This window comes from Manacus vitellinus, unplaced genomic scaffold (assembly GCF_001715985.3).
Source record: "Manacus vitellinus isolate BGI_N305 unplaced genomic scaffold, ASM171598v3 scaffold_47_pilon, whole genome shotgun sequence".
Taxonomy (NCBI): Eukaryota; Metazoa; Chordata; class Aves; order Passeriformes; family Pipridae; genus Manacus; species Manacus vitellinus.
The window spans coordinates 1,153,153-1,165,521 of NW_021940585.1; the positions used below are offsets into that span (position 1 = coordinate 1,153,153).

At 58.3% G+C, this 12,369-nt stretch overlaps 1 protein-coding gene across 1 annotated transcript in view; it reads right to left on the bottom strand.

Moving 5' to 3' along the window:
• LOC103763030 (receptor-type tyrosine-protein phosphatase V-like) overlaps positions 1-11,175 on the bottom strand; it is a 31,855-nt gene extending 20,680 nt beyond the window's left edge. The window contains exons 1-11 of the mRNA XM_029962473.1: positions 11,136-11,175; positions 8,925-9,191; positions 7,232-7,501; positions 6,428-6,694; positions 4,655-4,927; positions 3,668-3,928; positions 2,922-3,194; positions 2,218-2,487; positions 1,425-1,694; positions 701-973; positions 171-443 (exon numbers count right to left, since the gene is read on the bottom strand). Of these exons, the coding sequence (XP_029818333.1) occupies positions 171-443; positions 701-973; positions 1,425-1,694; positions 2,218-2,487; positions 2,922-3,194; positions 3,668-3,928; positions 4,655-4,927; positions 6,428-6,694; positions 7,232-7,501; positions 8,925-9,191; positions 11,136-11,175 (2,737 nt within the window). The remainder of the gene's footprint in view (positions 1-170; positions 444-700; positions 974-1,424; positions 1,695-2,217; positions 2,488-2,921; positions 3,195-3,667; positions 3,929-4,654; positions 4,928-6,427; positions 6,695-7,231; positions 7,502-8,924; positions 9,192-11,135) is intronic.
• Positions 11,176-12,369: the final 1,194 nt, after the last annotated feature.

The following is a 12,369-nucleotide window of genomic DNA, read 5'->3' on the forward strand; positions in this document are numbered from 1 at the left end:
GATGGAGAAGGTGGCATTGCATGCTTTGGAAAGCTCAGGTGGAGGCTCTGGGGCACAGCAGGGATGGTTTGGGATGGGGCAGGTGGCAGTGGGTGCTCTGCAAGGCTCAGGGGGAGGGAGGCTCTGGGGCACACTGGAGCACTATGCCCAACCCAACCAATGAGACTCACGTGTCCATTGGGTGACGTTGATGGAAGAGGCTTCTAACGAGCCTTTCACAGCAGTGACCTGCACAGCAAACCTGCTGCCTGCCTCCAGGTGAGTCCAGGTGATGTTCTGGGCATCTGGACTCAAGGTCTGGACCTGAACCCTGCTCTGGGTGCTGAGGCTATACAGGGTAATGCGGTAGTGGTCCCTCCTGCCGGGGGGCTTATTCCAGGATGTGTAAAGCTCTGAGGAACTGCCTGGGTTTGTAAGGCTCAGGTTTGTCGGGGCTGCAGGAACTGTGAGGAAAAACAGACACATTGGTTGGAGAGAAAAAGATCCAGTTCTGAACAAGCAGACATCTCGGTACAAAGAGGGTGTGAGACACAGGACATGACTGCAGGTCAGCTTCACCAGGAACCAGGCCAGGGTGCCCTCCTCTCCTCCCCTCCCTTCCTTCCCCTCCCCTCTTTGGGTGCCAACATTGATCCCATTCCATTCCAGAGCTCATCACAGTGCTCCTACCCCGTCACCCCTGGGTGTCATGCATGCTGACCTGTGCAGCTGGTGATGTTCCTGGGGAGGGAGCGGTAGGGTCCAGCCACTGCCCAGATGCCAACAAGGTAGCATGTTCCTGGTTCCAGCTGTGGCACAGTGACATTGGTGCTGTCTTTCCCTGCTTCCAGGTTCCTTGGTGGTGCAGAAGAGCCCTCCTCGAGCACACTGAGCAGGTATCCATCCCTCTGCCCAGGAGCAGTCTCCCAGTGCACAGCCAGAGCCCAGGCAGTGCTGACAGGGCTGGCAGATAGGGAACGAGGAGGCAGTGGGACTGTGGGAGAGAAACAGGGTCACTGGGGACAAACCTGGGGTGCTCAGGACGGACTCTAGGTTAGGAATGAAGCTGGGAGCTGAAGGACTGTGGGCATCCAGCACACTATCTATAGGCTGCTGAGAGCAGCAGGCTGCTCCCAGGTCAAAGCTGCTCCCTGTGTCCCAGGTGACAACAGCGCACCACCACCACGGCCTGAGTCCCCCTTGTCCCAGTGGCTCACAGCACAACCCACTGAGCTGCTGGGCTCAGGATGAGAGAAGGTCCCACAAAAGACCCAGCACCTTGAGTAGGAGACAGGCTCCGGTGGGGTTGAAGGGACACAGTCTCAGAACTCTCCTGCAGAACAGCCCTGGGACCCTCCTTGTGGTCCCGAGCCCCTCGCCAGGTCAGAGCCAGGCTGGGTGCCAGAGGTGGAGAGGGGATGGGAACAGGGGAGCTGTGTTTCTACCGGTGTAGCCAATGGCAGTCTGAGAGGAGATGCGGTGAGGCCCAGCCTGAGAAATGATCTCCACGCGGTACCGGGACCCTGGCACCAGCCCCTCCAGGTCGAGCTGGGTGACTCCACGGGGCACAGACACGTTCCTGATGACGGACAGGGACTCAGCCACCGAGAGCTGTACCAAGTGGTCTCTGCCACCGCCGGACTCCACCCAGCTCACGTGCAGCTCCTGGGGTCTCCGGCCAGGCCGTACGCTCACATTAGCCAGAGACAGCGGATCTGGAGGAAAGCACAGCATGAAATCCACGGATGAGCCACCTGGAGAAGCCAGGGCACAGCCTGCACCTCTGCACAGGGCTAAAGGAGGAGTGGTGGCAGCTGACTGCCAGCTCTCCTCTTCTCCTGGGAGAAAGGCAACCTGCCTGTGCACGTCCCCAGGGTGCTATTAGCAGGTAAGTGCTGACAGCACTTAGCTCCCATTGGGCTGCTTTACTCCATAGACAGGGAGCAGAAAGCCCATACAGGTCTCTGTGCTTCCTCTCTCACATCCCTCTCCACCAGTCCCTGGCTGGCCTTGAGATCCCCAGCTTGACTGGGGAAAACCTAAGCTGGGGAAAAGGGTCTTTTGGGGCCCAACAGCCACCACACAGCCTGTGACATGTGCTGTGATTCCCAAGACAGGGAGCCTGCACATCCCAGCGGAGCCCTCCCTCCACCCAGACAAGTCCCTGTCACTGCTACTCTTGCAGGCAGTGCCAGGATGTCCCATCCCTGCAGGAGACTGGGGATACTTCTCACTCACATGTCCACTCAGTGGCAAAGTGTGATGAGGATCTGTATGGGCCACTGAGGACGGTCACCTTCAGGAAGTACTGAGTGCCAGGGGACAGCCCCAGGAATGTGAAGTTGTGGGTGTTTGGCCCCACTGAGATGTTCCTCTGTGCTGCATGGCTCCTGCCGTAGAGCTGGAGGTGGAACTGGTCCACATCACCAGCAGCCTTGTCCCAGAAGGCTGAGAGCCCCAGTGGGCGCCGGGTGTTGGTCAAGGTCACGCCAGCCGGAGCCAGGGGGTCTGAGAGAAAAGAGACACCCACGCAGTGAGAGGTGGTTGTGGTGTGGAGTTGGAGCTGCACACACTTGTCCTGCTCCACTGCCTGCACCTGGTGGGGTTAGGTCAGGAATTGGCCCTGGCACATCAAACCCCAGAACAACCAGAGCTCCTGCTCCGCAGCAAACAGGGGAGCAGGTCCCCCCATTCCCCTGGGTGACATTTGGAAATGTTTTCTGTTCAGTAATGGGTTCCTCCTGCACTGCAGACCCTGTTAGGTCCAACGTGGCTCAATGCAGCTCCAGCTGTCCTCTCACTCTGTCTGGCTATGTACCCCTGTCCCAGGTTCCCCATCTCCCCACACATGGGTCACCCTCTGCTCCTGTGCTGGCTTCTGCTGTCACGGGCGGAACATGGTTGAAATTTGCAGCAGGGTGAGATAGGACTGTCACACTCACATGTCCAGTCCGTGGCTGATTGCACAGGGGATCTGTAAGGTCCAGCCACAGCAGCCATCTCCAGTGTGTACTGTCGCCCGGGTACGAGGTCCTCCAAGGTCACATTCGTCCAGTCATTCCCCAAAGTCACATTCCTGATCTGCTCCTGGGACTTGGTTTCCAGGAGGGTCCCTGTGTAGCCAGTGCTGCCAGAGGAAGGTGCTCTCCAGGAGGCTTGTAGAGAGGTGCTGTGGCCCCCATTGCTGAGGGTCAGCTGCTCCGGGGGCAAAGGGTCTAGAAAAGGAAAGGTCCAGAGTCACTCGGCAGAAGTGAAACCCCAAAGTGAAGCCCTTTCCCTGGGAAAACCCACATCCAGGTGTTCTGACCACCGTCACCCCTGCTGACACCAGTTTGGCAGGGACTGGGCCAGCATAGAGTTCAAAGTGGCACAGAGAGAGGACTGTTCTGGTGCTGGATGAGGTGGTGGGTGGTGGAGAGGTGGCTCAAGGCGGAGGCAGCCTGAGCAGTGCCACGGGAGGATAGACCAAGGAGAAGGGGGAGGAGGGCACTGGGCTCTGCTGACCCTTGTGCCTGATGACTGGGAAACAGAGCAGGGTCAGACACATCCAGCAGCAGCTCTGCCCCTCCTGAGCCTTTTGCCCAGTTATTGGATGGAGCTGCCAAAGACACTCGCTGTCACGTGCCCTGAGGCACAACATTATGGGGAAGGGCAAGATCCAGTGGGAACCCAGGGCTGTGGAACTCACATGTCCAGTTGGAGACGCACTGGGGTGAGGATGTGTAGGGGCCAGCCACAGTGCTGACCTCAAAGGTGTAGAGGGTGCCAGGGTGGAGGCCCTCGTAGGTGAAGCTGGTGACGCCCCTGAGCAACGAGCTGTTCTTCACGGGGTACTCGGCAGGGCTGAGGGCCAGCAGATAGCCCTCCCCCATGGCCTCCTCCCAGCTGGCCAGCAGGCTGTGGGGGCTGCCCTGGCTGGACAGGCTCACACCAGATGGTGCTAGTGGCTCTGCAAGGACAAGGACACCCCGGCACAGGGCAGTGCATCAGGCAGGCAGGTTGCTTTCACGAGATTTTTTTTTTTTGCTTTTCAGATTGCTCTAGGTGACCTGGTCTTGGCAGGCGAGTTGGACTAGATGATCTCCAGAGATCCCTTCCAGCTCTAACAGTTCTGTGATTCTGTGACACTGCAGCTGTCTCCATCCCATACAGGGGCAGCCGTGGCTGCAGGAAGAGCTCTTAGTGCCCCCAGCACCATGGTGGGTGCCTCCCCAAGCTGTGCACAGCTCCAGTTGTCCCTTTCCAGGGTGTCAGCTCTGGGACAGCACTAACTGTGGCTCCACAAGTCACCCAGGAAGGACTGGGTGCAGGGAGATGCTGCTCTGGGGGGGCTGGTGGTGCTTCCCTGCCCACCCACCCAGCTGCAGTAAGGGGAAGGGGGAAAGCTGCCTGGAACCTGCCAAACACTGAGTCCAGAGGCTACTGAGTAGGATCTGATCCTGATTTTTGCCTGAAACTTGCTGGCACAAGCCTGCCCAGCATCTCTGAGCCCACCCTCACCAGGAACTATGGGGAGGCAGATTTTGCTGCTCTGACCCACAACCTACTCTTGAGACCAGGTGCCACAGGTCCCTGCCACAATCTCCCTGCTCATCCCCAGCCCCCCTCCAGGCACCAGCCCCTCCATCAGGCAGCAGGAACGGCCTCAAGGGACTTGCATGGGCTTTCTGCTCACCTGTCCAAGCTGCTGTGCTGAAGGCTGACGCCTGGTATGGCCCTGCCACCACCATCACCTGGACAGAGTACTGCTTCCCAGGGCTCAGCCCATGGAAGGTGACGTGACCATTGTCCCCGCCGACGGAGATGTTCCTCGTCACAACACCATCCTCTCCCTCTCGCAGCGTCACCAGGTAGAAGTCCCTGTGTCCCACTGGGATGCTCCAGCGAGCCTGCAAGGAGCTCTGCTCCTCTGCACTGCTCAGGGTCACATTGCCAGGGCTCAAGGGGTCTGGAAGGGAATGGGATTGTGTGCATCAGGATTATGGGGTGCTCTGTACCCCACCGACCCAGAGCCTCATTCCCTGCAGGGTTATGTCCAGCCTTATGCATCTTTTTGGAGCATGCCGTCTCTACTCCCCAGCATAAGCATTCCTGGACTAGCAGAGTCCAGACAAAGCTGGCAAACCTTCTGGGAAATTCCTAAAAGTCCACTCCACTCCACTCTCATCCCACGATGAGCTTGCTGATTCTCAGGAACTGGCCCGGACTGAACTCCTGGCCAGATGCCCCTGGCTCGTGTGTCTGGCACAGGGGAATTTTGTTCAGTGGAGCAGGTCAGAGCTGCAGACAGCAACAGCAAGAACCAGCTTCACTTCATAGCAGAAGAAAACCAGCTGCAGAGGCCTTCCAAAATCCCAGCTGCAGAGTCAGCAGGGAGCAGGCTCCAGCTTCCCAGGTGAAGCACGAAGAAGCTGAGTCTTGACACCTGGTGGCACCCAGGTCCTCCCAGGGCACGTCTGACCCCTGTCTCACCAGGGCCAGGACGAGTCACTGGCCACAGCAGCTCTGAGTCTGCAGCTTGGCACCTCCATCATTTGGAGGTGCCCTCCATGAGGGCCAGTGCTTCCTCAGTGTTTGGTGTGAATCTGCTCTGCCCAGGAGGCTGGGCTTGCCCTCTTCATTTCCCCCCTGGTTCTCCTGGGAACATCTGGGCTAGCAAGTCTGGGAATGGAACTGTTTGCAGTGCTATGGACGTGGTGTTGGCAACAAACCAGGGATGTGGTGGTGGAAGTCCCCCTCTCTCAGGGCCCTTGTCAGCCTGAGGACAGAGCCAGGAGGAGGATGGGGAAGTGGTGCAATAGCAGGCTCTGGGAGGGCTGCCACTAGACTAGATGGCTCTAAGCCCTGTCCAACCTGGCCTTGAACACTTACAGGGATAGGGCAGCAACAGCTTCTCTGGGCAACCTGTGCCAAGGCCTTGCCACCCTCAGAGGGAAGAATGTCTTCCTAACATCTAATCTAAATCTCTCCTATTTTAGTTTAAAATCATTCCCCTCAAACCCTATCACTGTCTGCCCATGTAAAAAGTCTTTCTTGCTCTTTTATAAGGCCCTCCAGAAGCCTTCAGTTCAAACTAGCTCAACTGCTGTCCTCTTGCCTCATTTTTTCTGCAGCCCTTGTACAGCCCTGAGGCAATGAGAGCCCAGGCCCAGCTGCATTGAAGACCAGTGGGATCTGCTCTTGGGGAGGGACCACAGGCTGATCCCACTGCAACCCAGGGAGAAAAGTGGGCCAGTGTTGGGAATCCGCCTGCTGCAGGGATTCACTGGCCCCAGTACAGCAGTGTCCCAGAGCTGGGTCCTGGAGTGGCTTTAGGCCAAGTCCAAGCAGAATCACCCTGTGCACCCAGGGCTCTGGCAGGAGACCTTTGGATTCAGAGGCTGGACCAGAGACAGGGTGAAAACCGGGGCCACCAAGGTCCTCCCCCATCCCTGGCCATCATACTCACATGTCCAGGCAGTGGCATTGGGTCCCACTGCAGTGTAGGGCCCGGCTGTGGCACTGAGCCCCAGCCAGTACTGGGTGCCAGGGTGGAGATGCTGGAAGGTGTAGCTGGTGAGGCCCCTCCTGGCTGACAGGGTCGTGGTGACCGTCTGGGTGAGGAGGTTGCGGAGCTCAAGGTGCAGCCAGGCAGCCCCCGCAGCCCCTGCCCAGGAGGCGACGAGGCTGGTGCTGGAACCCGGGCTGAGCCTCAGCTGGGTGGGGATGGAGGGAGCTGAGGGGAAGAGCAGGAGGCAGCGAAGTTCAGCAATGGAGCTGGGCCTCCCTGGACCCTCCACTCTCCCAGGGGCCCACTATGACCACAGCTGCTCTCTATGGCATGGGGGCTGAAGGTCTGGCAGGGGTCGGCTGAGGGATGTCCCTCTCATGTCCCCTCCCAGGTTGGCTGGGGGGCTCTTGAGGTCCTTCCATGCTGTCATGCTCTTTCAGGCTGCAGGGCTGAGGGGGTGGCAGCCTGGGCAATTCCTGCAGCTCTCGCTAGCCAAGAGATCCAGGATCCACCAGACTGCCCCTCTCCCTTGGGAACACACAAACCCAAGCTGTGGGCGCTGCAAGGCAGGCCCAAGGTGTGAAGTTTTCCCCTTGGCCCAGACACTGTGCTCACAGCGGGGACATGAAACACGCTCAGCTGCTGCCATCCTACACAAGCCTCCTCCCCACCTCTGCAAGCCCAGCAAGCACATGCTCTGCGTGCCTCCTGCCTTTCTCCCACCCCTTCCCCCTTGGGGCAGGCACACCCATCACTCCCTACCTGTCCACTGGTGGACACTGGTGCTGGCCTGGCTGGACCCAGTCAGCGTGCTGACCTTCAGGGCGTACTCGCTGCCGGCCAGCAACCCGTCGAACAGGAAGGTGGAGGCGCTGGGCGGGATGGACACGTTCCTCACCAGCGCCTGGGAGTCGCTGTGGTACAGGGCCAGGCCGTAGCCCTCGCGCTGCCCTGGGCCGTGCGCCCAGGCCGCCCACAGCGAGGCCGAGCTCCCGCCACTGCTCAGGCTCAGGTTGCGGACGGGTGACGGACCTGCATCACACACGACATGGCACAAGACAGTGTTGGCTGGCTGCCTGGGAGTGCCTGACCTGGTGAGTTGTCTCACAGGCTTGCTGGAACGTTGGCCTTTGCCTGGTGAGGTCCTGGCAGCCAGCTCCGCAGGATCCGATCCGAGAATTGTGGAATGGTTTGGGTTGGAAGGGACCTTAAAGCTCAGCTCGTTCCAGCCTCCTCCTGCCATGAGCAGGGACACCTTCCACTAGAATAGGTGGCTCCAAGCCCCATCCAGCCTTGCCTTGGACACTTCCAGGGATGGGGCAACCACAGCAACCTGTGCCAGAGCCTCACCACCCCCACAGTGAACAATTTCTTTTTAACATCTTCTCTGTCAGTTTAAAACTGTTCCCTCTTGTCCTGCCACTATATGCCCATGTAAAAAGTCCCTCTCTCTCTCTATTTTAAAGTTCCCTTTAGCTACTAGAAGGGACTCTAAGGTCACCCCGGAGCCTTCTCCTATCTAGGCTGAACAACCCCAACTCTCTCGGCCTGTCTTCCATAGCAGTGGGACTCCAGTAAGGATCCCCCAAGCACAGCCCTATCACCTCCCTGACCTCTCACCAACCTCCCATGGGTGGTGTGGGGTGCACCATCCCCTTTGGATCAGTCTCAGCAGTTACTCTGAACTGAGCGGGGAGGCTTAGTCAGGGACAACACACACAGTGAAGCCATCATTGCTTACCTGGGAGCTCATCTGCTAACAGGTCCTCTGTTCCTGATGGCCCTGTGGGTCCTGCCACCTGCCTTCCCATGAAAACCAGCTCCTGCTCCTTTCAGTGTTGCCTGACACCAGCCCTTCTGCTGTCCAATCTCCTTCAGCTCTACCCTCCTTTTCTAGGTTTTCCACCTTCACCTGCACTGCTTTACTCAAGGATCTTCTGGAGAGGTGCAGGCAAGGGCTGCCATCCTCACCTGAGCTGTTGAGCCACCAGCCCTGTTCCCTTCCCCAGACCTTGAAATCAGCCAGGGAGGGTGCAGAGCAAAACTTGAGGGGTGAGTTGTAAATGATGGAGATGTGCCAAAATTGTAGAGCAGATGCTCCTTCCTCATAGCCCTTTCTAGACCTCCAGGCATGACATTTTCCACCCCTCAGCTCTCTGCAGGCCATATTATGGGCTGGTCCATCATTAGCTACATTATTTTAGGAGAGGACACAGCATAAACTCTGCCCATGCAAGGTGCAGGGACAGGACCCTTCCTCCACAAGGATGAGGGAATGACCCCTGGGACTCTGGGGACCACAAAAGGACCCTAGTTCTGGTGTAAGTGAGGAAAAGCCCAACCTCCCCACGAACTAGTGGGACTCCAAACAGACCTGGGCTTGGCACCCTCCAAAGCAGCACAGTGGTATTGGCAGGAGCCCTGAGACCCTCTGCAGTCCCTGTAGAGCCCTTACTTGTCTGAGCTGTGATGGTCTGGCTGATAGTCTTCATGCAGGCCAGCGTGGCTGTCACCTCGATCTCGTAGTGTGTGCCAGGGGTCAGCCCGTGGAACCAGAAGCTGGTGGTGTTGGGCCCAGCAGACCCATTCTGCAGCGCCCTGCTTGACCCCAGGGAGGAGAGGGCGAGCGAATATCCCTTGGCACCTTCCTCTGGCTCATCCCAGGACACAAGGAGGGAGTCTGACCGGCCATGGTCACTCACGCTGATGTTCAGGAGGGTGCCTGCAGAGGCAAATCCAAAACTGTCAACAGGGAGCCTGCAGAGCCAGCTCCCAGCCCACCCACCCTCGCTGGGGTACACTGGGCACCAGCCACCACCATGGACACTGTCCTGCTTTGGTCAGGCCCCCCGACACCGAGGGCTCTGAACAGCCTTTGGGAAAACACAAGAATGCTCAGAAACCTCCACGGGCTGAGGTCAAAGGGAGATGTGAAAGAGATGCTCCGAAGTGTGGAGCATCTGCTCCATTGGAGAAAGACCAGAAGGCTTCAGTTCATTGTGTGTTTTGTCCAGAGAGCCCTGATTGAAGGCAGAGAAGTTCCCTGGCTGGGTATAATCCACTGCTTGCCACCTTGGTTGGCTTGAGCCCCCAAAAAAGATGTTGAAGGGCTCTGTGTCCACGGAGAAGCAAGACAGTGGCCAGTGAGGGGGCAGGATAGAAATGGCAGGGGGGCCATTATGCTCCCTGCAACAGTCTCTGCTTCTGTGCGGGGTCCGACAGAGCTGGGGGACAAAGGCTCCTTTGGGGGGATCCAGACATTGAGTCCCTCCTGTTCTGCCCAGGGCAGAGGTGAATGGGAAGAGTGGGACACTGTGTATGTGGAGGAAATGTGGGGCCAGCCTGGCTGCAGGCCCTGCTGAGGTGTTCCTGCTGCAGCAGTGAGGTCAGTGCACTGGGGCTGCGGGGCCGGTGCTATGGCATCCCGATGGAGAGCATCTGGGGACAGGGAAGTGGTGTACAGGGCTTGGCCTTATTGGTGGGTCAGTGGCCAAAACTACTATTGAGTCCCTGCCCTTTGAGCTGCTGAGGAACCATCTACACAACAGGAGCCAGACACGACCTGTCTGTCAGGGCCAAGCTGGCAGCTGACCTGGGCAGGCTCCATGTCTGCCTCCCAATGCCTCTAGCAGATTTTCAGGCATCCCCCATCCCCAGCCTAGCTGTGAGTCACAGAATCACTTTTCCAAAGGTTGGAAAAGCCCTCTAAGCGTTTCCCCAGAACTGCCAAGTCCAGCAGTAACCCATGTCCCCAAGTGCCACATCCATGAACTCTCTACTGCTCTCAGCCTTTGGAAAATGACAGAACAGCTCTAAGTGCTAGTACGACATTTGTGTAATAATCAGCACTTAAAATTTATGGTGTGCAACATGTTGTGACAGGCTTACGTGGGGTCTGGCGCAGCAAGAAAGCTCGAACCAAGCACAGTGACTGCCCCAGAGGTCACCTCAGGGGTGGCCTTTACACAGTCAGGGAGGAGCAGTGTGGGGTGAGCCCGGGGCAGGGGCACCTTTGGCACAGTTCAGGAGTTGTGTGTGTCTTTCCCACTGATCTGAACACTTCCAGAACTATGTTCCACTTCTCTTCCATGCAATCCTGTGGTTTGGAGCCTGCTGCAATGCTGAGAGCTTCACTCAGCAGGCAAGGGCAAAAGGACCTGGGGACATCAGATGAACACAAATAGGAGCAGGTAGTGCCCCTGGGAAAGGCCTTTTCAGTGCCATCCCTGAGCAGTTCAAGTGCAGATTTAGGATCAGACTGCTCAGGAAGGGTTAGCTGAATGTAGCTGGGTGCCCATGGGTCAGGTGTCTATACCTGGGGCAGCTGCCCTGGGCTCCCCTCCCTTTCAGCAGATACCCAGAGCACAGGGCACATCTGACCTCCTGCCTTAGGCAGCCCACGGGACTGTGCCCTGCCCTGTGGAGTTCAAGCAGGGATCGTTTGTCACTGCAGGTTCTTTCTTATCTTATTTATGAAGGTATGAATTCTCCTCCCACATTTCTCTGCTTCTCTTGGGTTTCCACCAGCCTCATTGCCTGCCTCCCTCTGTCACCTTCCTCACATCTGCAGCACAAATGTACCTAGAATGGGCAAGAGGCACCCTGTGGCCACAAGGCCCCTGACCCCACAGGTAAGCTCCACTAACCACATCACAGACAGCCTCACCCAGGTACACCTCGTGCCCTGACAGGTGCCTGTGGTTCATCTAGGAGAGTTCTCACTGGCACAGGCTGGTGCCATGTGGGTACTGCACTGGTTCCAGGCCCACAGCAGCCATGGAGCTGCCTTATGGACTATGATCCTGCCTGGACAACTGCAGGGCATCTGAGCAGGGCACCTATGTCTGTGCTGTTGCTGAACCCACCTGATGCTCTGTGGAAGGAGAGAGCTTGGAGCCTTGTCCATCTCTCACAGTGCCCCCCATATGGCTGGTTGCTGGAGGGGGATGGGGCTGACTCTTCCCCTTCCCTGGTCATGATCTGCAGCCTGTAGTAAGCCTAAAGCAGAGTATTTACAAAGCTACTCTCAACTTCAAGAGTCCTGGCCCAGCACATCTGCTCATCTCACTGCTCCAGGCACAGAGACCATCCCTCCTTCCTCAGCCTGGGACTTACCTCTGTCACCATGTGTGTCCTGTCCCTCCAGCCATGCCTGTGCTGTCCGGTTGCATCCCTCACCCTGGGGGATTGAAGGTGCCAAGTGAGAGAGGCGCAAAGTGAGGGAGGCTGAGCTGAGACCAATGCCTGGGAGAGGTGTCCTGTGCCAGGCCAGGGGTCAGGCTGGCAGGCGGAGGTCCCACCCTGACATGGCATCTGTGGGCTGCGACCCCTTTCCCCAGGAGAGCTTGTGTTACTTGTCACCCTGCCTCCCCTAGCCAAGGCAGGGAGACAGACTCAGCAGATGCAGCTTGTGAGCTGCCCTGGCCTTTCGTGCGGGGCCTGGGGCTGCAGACCAACAGGCCATGCCCACAGGGGAAGACCCCCCCAAACCAGCCAGGGCACAGGGAGGTCTGGAGAGGGAGGGAGTGAGCTCTGGACAGGCCCTGGCATTCTCATTCCCTGTACAGGCACATCTCCTTCCCACCACCATGGGGGGAGGATGGAGGGACCCCAGACCCCCCGCGGGCTCCACAGAGCTCCCAGAGCCCCCAGTGCTCTCCCCTGGCAGCAGGGACACCCGTCTGCTCGCAGCCTGCTCCCAGCAGGGTGTGCCCTGCTTTGGGCTGGCGTCAGTTCCCCCCGTGTTAAAGGAAACGTCTCTGCCCACTCCTTGTCCCGCAAAAAGCTATCGTCTTCCTGGCGTTCCTTCCCCTCGGCTCCGGGGGCAGACTCGTCCTGGCTCCCCACCGACTGCGGGGCTTTTGGGAGAGGAGAACAAAGGGGCGGGGGACCCCCGGGAA